Raw genomic sequence first — 9,222 nt, forward strand, 5'->3', positions numbered from 1 at the left:
TCTCCCACCGTGAGATCTGACACCTGTCCTGGCTCGTTGCCGAGCACCAAATCCAAAATGGCCTCTCCCCTCGTCGGTCTGTCTACATACTGAGTAAGGAAACCCTCCTGAACACACCTGACAAAAACGGCTTCATCCAAACCATTTGCACTTATGACGTTCCAGTTGATATTGGGAAAGTTGAAATCACCCTTAACAACAACCCTGCTACTTTTGCATTTTTCCAGAATCTGCCCGCCTATGAGATCTTCAATCTCTCTACTGCTATTAGGTGGTCTGTAGAAAACCCCCAATGCAGTGGCTGTTCCTTTGCTGTTCCTAACTTCCACCCATACTGACTCAGTAGACAAACCTTCCTCAACAACCTCCGCTTCTGTAGCTGTGATGCACTCTCTGATTAGCAATGCTACACACCCTCCTCTTTTTCCGCCCTCCCTGTTCTTTTTAAACGTTCTAAACCCTGGAACATCAAGCAACCATCTCTACCCCTGTGAAACTCATGTCTCCGTTATGGCCACAACATGGTAGCCCCAAATACCACTTGACTAATTCCATTTTTTGTCTCTTGACTCATAAGTTTGGAAGCTACAGAAACACAAGTGAATCAAGTGCTGCTTAAATGTTACATGTTTCTAACGTAACCATTCTTTCAGACACTGAGGTCCAAACTCTATCCACCTTTTGGGTAAAGGAATTCTCAATTTTCCTCTTAGTCACCTGCTTCTCTCCTTGAATCCATGTTTCCTGGTTGTTGACCTGTTTACTAATGGAAAAAATAGCCTTCCTATCTAAGCTGCCTGTACCCCACCTAATCTTGTATACCGTATCAGGTAACCTTTCAACCTTTGCTGCTGCAGGGAAGACAACCCTAATTTATCCATTGTTTCTCATAGCTCAAACTACCAGCCTGAGCAGCATCCTGATAAATCTCTGTGTCAGAGTGGCTGCAATCACATCCTTGCTGTAATGTGATGATTAGAGGTGCAGATTAATGTATCTTCAGTGACATGTTGTGCTTCCTGTCATTGAGTGTATTTACTCTGGCGAATTTATCGTCAAATTCATGCTTGTATGTTTCTTGTGCCTACTGGAAATTTAAATAATCTTCAGGAATAGGCACTTTAACTCAGTTTCTTGATTGCTTTCACAATGGTCACTCTAGCTCTGTTTTGCCACAAGCTTACTGAGATTTGTATAATACAAATAAATTCACTTTGTTTAATTTAACATTCTTGCCAAGCAATCCTAATGCCATATCTAAAGTTTAAACCACAATTTTAGTAGTGTAATTCATTTCCCTTGTTTTTACTTGTTTGTAAGTGTGATTTTGTTGACGTGTTAGTGACCTCAGTATTATGGGTCAGTGGAACCAAGGAGATCAGTCAAGTTAGGCAGTTAGTTGCTTGACAATAAAATGTTTGATAACCCCATTACAAAATGATGTACAGCCAAATGTAGTTAATGTAATGCACTCTTTAGCTTGTTGGGATTAACCAGGGAAAGATCAGGTTTATAGATAAACTCACAGGCTCCAGATTTAAGGACTTTTTGTTTTTGCTTGGCAGCTAGGCAGGCAGTTGACTTTTAAATGTCTTTACTATCCTGAGAGAGATGTATTTTGTACTGGTCTGACATGACTATGGATTTATAAATATTTTCAAGGGTAGTCCAGGATTAATTCAAATAAAAATAACCAGGCATGGTAAGTGTAGCAGCAAGGTGAGTTATAGAAGTCATGGTTCAGGATTCTATAGCCATTTAAGTGACTTGTGTGAGAACAATTTCCCAGAAGGGAGCAGTTTCTCTGGACAGTTTGGCCATTTATAAGCAGCTAAAAAATGACTTAGATATGTCACAGATGGTCAGTTGTTTTGCGCAACATGGATTTATTTACCATCAATTTCTGGTGTTACCTGCAGCTTGTTCTGTTTAATTTATGTGAAGCAAGACATTTTAGAGATGTGTAGATAGCAGAAGTATATGTGGAAGTTAAAACCACAAAGAGAGAAATAATTTATATTTTCCAGAAGATATATTTATTCTGCGTTAAGTAAATTGCTGCAAAAAAAAGCTGGAGGAGCATGAGGTCATTTTATAGCCTTGGAAAACTGAGTCACTTTGTACCATTTTGCCACATTTGATAATGTCTGCCTGTTGTGGATAAAGCATTCTAAGAAACTGAACTGAATGACACCTCATCAACTGTAACTTGCTTTCAGAGATACTAATGGAGTACGTATGGGCAGCCTTCAGTTTAGTAAGAGCATGGTCATTAGCTCTATGTTAAGCACCACGTGTGCGGCTCAGGAACCCCACTCTAACATGGCAGCATCTGCCACATTTGCTGCAGAGCAAGTTATTGATTTGAGCAGATGCACTATTCACTGGCCTGTTTTCTCTGGTCCTTCTTTGTCAGCTGAGTCCCCTTTTCAGAATCTTTGCAGTTCAGACATGTTCTTGGTAGTACAGGGACCTGCAACTGGTGATCTGCTTCTGGTGCTCTCTCACATCCATACTGAATTCCTGTAACCTTTGAACTCTTCAGTCACCCCAAAACTATCCTGAATGAGCTGATAAGATATTTGCATAAATCTCTTCCCTATTGTTGGGCAGATTTGCTATTTAGCATCTCTGGAACTGTCTTCTCCATAAATGTTACCAGTCATATATTGCTGGCTTGCTCAACACAACAAAGGGGATACAAGAAAGAATTTTGTCAAAGTGGTCAAAATGGCTAGGGGTTTCGATTAAATCAGGGAAAATGATTTTCATTGATAGCTGTGGTCACTAGAGACTGAGGATTGTCAGGACAGCAAATGCTGAGCAGAAATGTTGGAATTCACTGTTCTTAATTGATAAAAGTTTTTATGACTGTTAATGGGGGCAAAGAGGAACTATTAAATGTGTAGTTTTCAGATATGATAAGAAAATTCAGAGTGAATGGTCTTTCTTTGCACTGTGACATCCTGGATACATGTTCCTCTTCGAACAATTCCAAATGGTTTTCCAAAGAAAATGTCACATGACTATTCATGCAATATTTAATCTTCTCATTTGAGAATTAAGCAAAACCTACATTACAGTTCCCTTCTTGATTGTAATAATTAACTCCAGAACAAAATATTTGTCTTTATTTATTCTGATTTGCTTCCTTATCAATACCAAGATAGTCTGATGCTTGTCAGCTTTTGGGAATTCTACACTTTAATGAGAATTTTTCTTTCTCTCATTCTGCTGCAGGCTTTTATTCGTCGCTGTCTGGCATATCGTAAAGAGGACCGGATAGATGTTCAGCAACTTGCCAGTGACCCATACTTGATGCCTCATATTAGAAAATCGGTATCTAGCACCAGCCCAGGTGTGGTTGCATCAACCTCTGGATCATCTAATAACAACAGTTCAAACTGAGCATGCAGACGATCCACTAAGAGGGCACATAACACAAAAGGAGTACAGAATCTGTACTAGTAATATCCTGATTTATACCAGGTGTTTTCTCTGTGTCTGTCCAGCGTGGGGAAGAACGTCCTCACAGATTCTCTGAAGCGAGATGGACAAAGACTGCGATGCTCCAGGCTGGAAGCAAGGAGGCGATGGCAGAGGCTATGAATCACGGACCATGACTGATGGCTGCTAATGAAAAGGACAATGATCAGAATCTGCATCTTTCTCCCATGTCCCTTGGCTGTAGCTCAGACACAGCCATGAACTGAAAGTGGCTGTGTGCTAGAAGAGAGTAAGCAAGATGGGTGTTTGTTTTTAAATCTTTCTAAGATATCTTCTATCTATCCCCCCACCCCAAACGCACACATGGGGTGCACAAACGAGCACACACAACGCAAATTCACACATACATCCACATATACACTTCCCTGCCAACCTGCACAATGACTGAATGACATTTGTTCCACGTTGAGCACAAGTGTGGGGACTTGATTGTTCCAAAGTTTGGAGCTGCCTCTTGGTGTTGGTGGCTGTTTTTGAGTCAGTTAAACACAAGGTCCTTTTGGCCTTAAAAAAAAAAATTGAAGTTTTTCTCTTCCTCGTCCCTCCCATCCCACCATCCCATATCCCTGACCTTTTGATTCTGTTTCTCTATAGCTTTTTCTTGCACTGTTCCTTCAGTACCTTAATATGTTGCTCACTTTCTGCTCAGGTGGATGTAGATTGAGACACAGACAACACTAAGGCTTTGAGGAACCTGCAACAGGAAAAGTACCTTGAATTGACACTGAGGCATCTTCTCTTTCAGTCTCTCTTTGCCTTGTTTTCATCATTCATGTTTTTTTTCATTTATCCCTCTTGCTTACATTCCCCAAACCTGGCAGTTCATTTCTGCTTTTGGTAAACTCCTGTTTTCTGAAGGTGTATTCTCAATTCAGTTGGCATTTCTATCAGTATAATAATATTTGTGATCCATGGTTTCCATGTAGTTCTTTTTAAATTTTGAGTTAAATAACTGAAGATATTCACTTGGCAAATTTCAGTGTCTGACTTCCACGTGACTTGTTTTATTTTCATTTTACAGGAATAAATCTTTCAGGGTGGGATGTTGTCTTTGTACATTAATAATTCAAGTTCAGATAAATTATTTATGATGTTTTGCAATCTAGCTCAGATCAGTAAAATATTGACATCATTTGCTCATGTCATGGCCCTTTCCACCAATGCAGGGACCATGCATTGTTGTGTAACCAAACAACCAGTTAACCACCTACATCTGATCACAGACAAGTTAGAGTTAGGGAAAACCTAACTTATGACAGGGGTTTGACATAGTTGGTCAGATGTATCAAAAGCACTATACCCCTAGGGGATATTTAAATTTCTGGATAAGCAGAATACAGTTCTTGAACACTTTCCCAAATATAGTATGAAACGTTCCTTTTTAACATGAGTTTGAGGGGAAAACTAGCAACAAAAAGTGTGGAGTTTTTTTTTAAAAGGAGTAAATTTCTTGTTGCAGTGGAGTAAAATTTAGGTTAAATGAGGCAACTTCAACTCAGACTAATATCAGAGTCTTACACAACATAATGAGGCCACTTAATCCATCATGCCAGTGCTGCCCCAGTTTTTTGTTTGTTGGGTTAGTTAATCCATTTGAACACTTAAATTAAATTATCATGTTTGCCTTCACTGAAGTAGAAAGAAGACTCCACGTTTTTCCTTTATATTGAGAGCCACTATTGATTACTCAGTCAAGGTTAACTGAATCTGAACATGGATAATGATCATCCTTTTCTGGGGAGAGTAGTCTTGTTCCTGACTTCTTACTAAGTGTAGTGCACCAGAAATCTCGGACAACAGTAACATATTGTGCACTTGCATCCAAAGTGGCTTAGATTGGCAAGGGTGCTGCAGTCTTAGTCATATGAGTGTTCTCCCTCCCTCTGCCTTCTCACGTGATGCCTTTATCTTTCATTTTCCTTCTGCTACATTATCATCCTCCTCTCTTGTACACGTATGCACTTTCTCAGCAGGTCTCACTGCATCACTGTTGCTTTTCCACCTCCAGAATTTTCATCAGCAAGTTTCTTGAGGTCACAAACTAGCCCTATTGAAATATGTAAGTTTCAACTAATGTCCTTCCGCACTGTACAATTTTGTTACCTATTCACCCTCATTTCAAACGAGAGAATGTTTAAGGATCCTCTTTTTATTAAAAGGGGGCAAATACCTCCTTACTTTTACATTGAGTATTTTGATCTTAACTTTTCACAATGGTAAGATAAAGTGTGACAAATTAACTTTCCCTCTAGTATAGCTTAGAATTCAAATCCAAACCTGTTCAGACAAGGATATTGCTTCAGCTTTGTGTGGTGAATTCCTGATGGAGGGTTGAGAGTATCAGATGGCAAAATGGCTTAATGTGGAATGTACTACTTAAATTGAGTACAAGAAAACTTAGTGCAGATTTACCCAGTAACCTGTTTGAAGTGATTTTGCTGCAAATCCTGCTAGTCAATGTTTAGTCAACAAAAGCTGGGCAGAATTTCAATGTTACAAATTTTTAATGTTGGAATTGCTCCTAAATCTTGCAGTGGCCAAGCTTGATTGCATTTAGTTCCAAAGAAAAGTGAAGTTTTGCATGAGTGGCTGTATTGAAGCCTTAAGCCCCCATTTCTAACTGGGTCCACTCAACCTTAAGGCAATACCTGGATTGGCATCTACAGGAGCGCTTCCTTGTTGAAATATGGAAAAAAAATTACTACTTAAGAAATGGTGTATAAGCTTAAATACATTAGATTTACTCCTCCCCCAAAATAAATTAAAATTTCCGAATTTCTAGGAAGCCATTGAATCATTGTCATTGTTATTGAAAATAAGGGCACTATGAAGATATATGGTTATTGTCACCTGGTTTTGTCCAGAAGTTAGTGGTTCTGCATGCAAAGTAAATATTCATGTCTGAGTTTAGAGGCTGCAGGAGTAAAGTAAAAAAGCAAACCAATCTGGTTGATCATTAATGCTAATGTTGATCTAAATTTCGTGGCATTGTCTGTGCAGAATGTTTGAATAAGTCTCTAATTGAGAGAGAATCATCCACACTGCTGTTAATACAGAGTAACCAGCCTGAATTCTCTAGCTGTCTCTAAAACATCATTAAGGACTAACAACACTGGGCTGGTTAAATGTCTTTTCTGTTTTTTTAAAAAAATTTGATTCAGCTTTTATATTGATTTTGTTAAAGGACCAAGGCAAATTATTACACAATTCAAGTTCAGTAAATTGCAGTTTGGCAGTCTGTGGTAATCACACTTGGTTGGCTTGTGAAATAAGTCATGTTCCCTTTTTTAAAACTACCATTATCTGAAATTGTAGGTCATGTGCAGGCATCCCTGGGGGAAAGGTTTAGAAAGAAGTACTTAGTCTAGCTCCTGGTGATTTGCAACTAGAGGTTGCACCATGCAAAGGTACTTCAGCCGAGTTGTTTAGGATTGGTGCTTGTGTTCTTGGTAACAAAGCCCTTCTAAGAAGACAAAATGTTGGCTGTAACTCTTAGCTTTGCTCCCAAATCTCTGGGACTGCATTTTTATTTCTCCTGAGTCTGAAATGATGGTGGATTGTGGAAGGAGGGAGAATCGTAGTAAAGTTAAGACTGACTTTGTCCAAAGCCCAACACAAACTGGAAATTTTGTATTCTCTGGTCATGATCTATTTGTGGAAGTTGTTCATGTAACCATTAATCTCATCACTGCGAGGAGCTCATTATCATTCTAAACAAACATTCTCCCAGAAACAAACATTTACAATCAATCAGCAGAGGAAAATTAAATTGATGTTTTTGTGCAAGAAGATGTTAATCCATCACATCGGATGGTATGAACAGCAGAAATGGATCTCTGGAAAATGTTTGAAAATAAGATTTGTGCAGATCTCTCTTCAATGTGTCAACACAATTGTTTTGCACAGTTGGTCATTCTGTTTGAGAGTTCAGATTTTTTTATTTCTCTAGGAGACTCATCTTGTCAGAATCGAAAGATCTGGATTTTATTTTTGTTTTCCCCACATCCATCTCAACCGTCGTCTTAACATTCATTTCAACTCTCAATATTTAGGCATGTGCAGCTAATAGAGGGTGCTGTATGCTATTGATGAACCATTAAAAGATGTGATGCAAAGTAAATATGACTTGAGTTGCAAAAGTTGCTCTTGTATCTTTTTAAAATACTTCTTAAATATTTTAAACACTGGAACTGCTTTTCTTCAGAGGAGGAGATCTACTTGGTGCTTACATACAAATCATTCTGTTTACTCCTGTTCCAATAAATATCCAGCAGAGTTAAAGGTGTTCTTACCGTTCTTAGTTTATTATGGTGGATTTCACAAGAATGTGATAAGTCTTTTTAGCAGATTGGAAAGTTAATCCATTTAACACTGATTGTAATACCCTAGAATATAATACCCTGCAGGAGTTCCATGACGCAAAATCGAAAGAGTACAAGATTTTCTTAGTGGGTTTAGTCAGTCCCCAATATATTGGGTTGGATCATATATAATTTTTTTTCTCTGGAAACTTTTTCAGATGAAGATTAAACTAACTCTGACTTTATTAAAACAAACTGGTGTCACATCTTTGGATCCCAGTTTTTAAATGCATACTGCTTTATGGAAAACACCCCTTTTTGTTTATTCCGTCTATCACTTATTTTCTGTTTGAAATTGTGTGTTCCTCAGTTCATTCACAGCTGACGGATAATCTTTGACTAACTCCACCTCCCTCTTCACTTTTACATTCTTTTCCCCTTCCCACCCCAACTTACTCTCAGATCCCCAAAGGTACAACCTACAGCAGTGTGCTCTTATGGCCGAGTGTCATTCAGCACTTACACATGTTGCGAAACTTTGGTTTTTTTGAGTGTTCCTTTCAGTTTATTTCATTGCAGCTAGTTTAAACACTGTGAATAATTCCTGGTTTGGTAAGCTTACAGACCAGTTTATTTCTCCTTGTGGTTCCTCTTTCCAACTATTCTGTTTTTTTTTTAAATGAAATTTGTACAAATGCCTCTATTTAACTGTATACTGTAGTGGTATGATGACGATTCTGATTTCAACTACATGAGCCTCTCCTAGACTACAGCTTTACTTTTAATGTACAAAAGAGAAACAAAATGAAGGGGTGAGTTTAAACCGGTACGGATATTTTCTTTTGAATCAAAAGGAAGGTACCATGGAGCCCCTGTGAGTATGTGTCACTGTGAAATACATGCTTGGTTAATGACCCAGTCTGTGGATGAGGGTTGCTGTGTATATTTCAATAAATTGTATTGCTTTGACTGTGCAGATTCCAAACCGTTAGATGTCCATTGATAGCTGCTGCAGTGTAGAAATTGTTTCTTTTATTCATCTGCTAATAAATTGAAACTTATAAAAAAAAAATTTAATATTCTTGAATTATTTTCTCTTGTCTGATGTTCAAGTTGTCTGCTCTGGATAGCCTCCAGTCTTGTTGCTATGACTGGGAACTGGGTGTCATAAAATATTGCTACTTTAAATCATAGCTTTGGATACGAGCTAGAAAAGTATTTCTCTAGTTATTGGGAATATTCACTTAAATACCTCTCTTGGCCTAAATTGAAGTGAATATATAATATATTGGGTTTCTGTATAAGAAAGGAAGCAGTATCTGATTTGATGCTTAAAGAAAAACTAGTTTTAAAAAAATTTGATTTGAAGATTGTTCCAGGGAGAAACAGGCACAAACATGTATATAAATTGCAT

General features: G+C 38.1%; 1 protein-coding gene across 5 annotated transcripts in view; it reads left to right on the top strand.

Moving 5' to 3' along the window:
* The window catches only part of tlk2 (tousled-like kinase 2), a 206,659-nt gene extending 197,779 nt beyond the window's left edge, over positions 1 to 8,880 (top strand). For all 5 annotated transcript variants that reach the window (XM_043675313.1, XM_043675314.1, XM_043675317.1 and 2 more), the window contains one exon: positions 3,241 to 8,880. In XM_043675313.1, coding sequence (XP_043531248.1) covers positions 3,241 to 3,408 — 168 coding nt within the window. In that variant the 3' untranslated portion in view covers positions 3,409 to 8,880. The remainder of the gene's footprint in view (positions 1 to 3,240) is intronic.
* The last annotated feature ends 342 nt before the right edge of the window (positions 8,881 to 9,222 follow it).

The sequence above is a fragment of the Chiloscyllium plagiosum genome, chromosome 33 (genome assembly GCF_004010195.1).
Source record: "Chiloscyllium plagiosum isolate BGI_BamShark_2017 chromosome 33, ASM401019v2, whole genome shotgun sequence".
Taxonomy (NCBI): Eukaryota; Metazoa; Chordata; class Chondrichthyes; order Orectolobiformes; family Hemiscylliidae; genus Chiloscyllium; species Chiloscyllium plagiosum.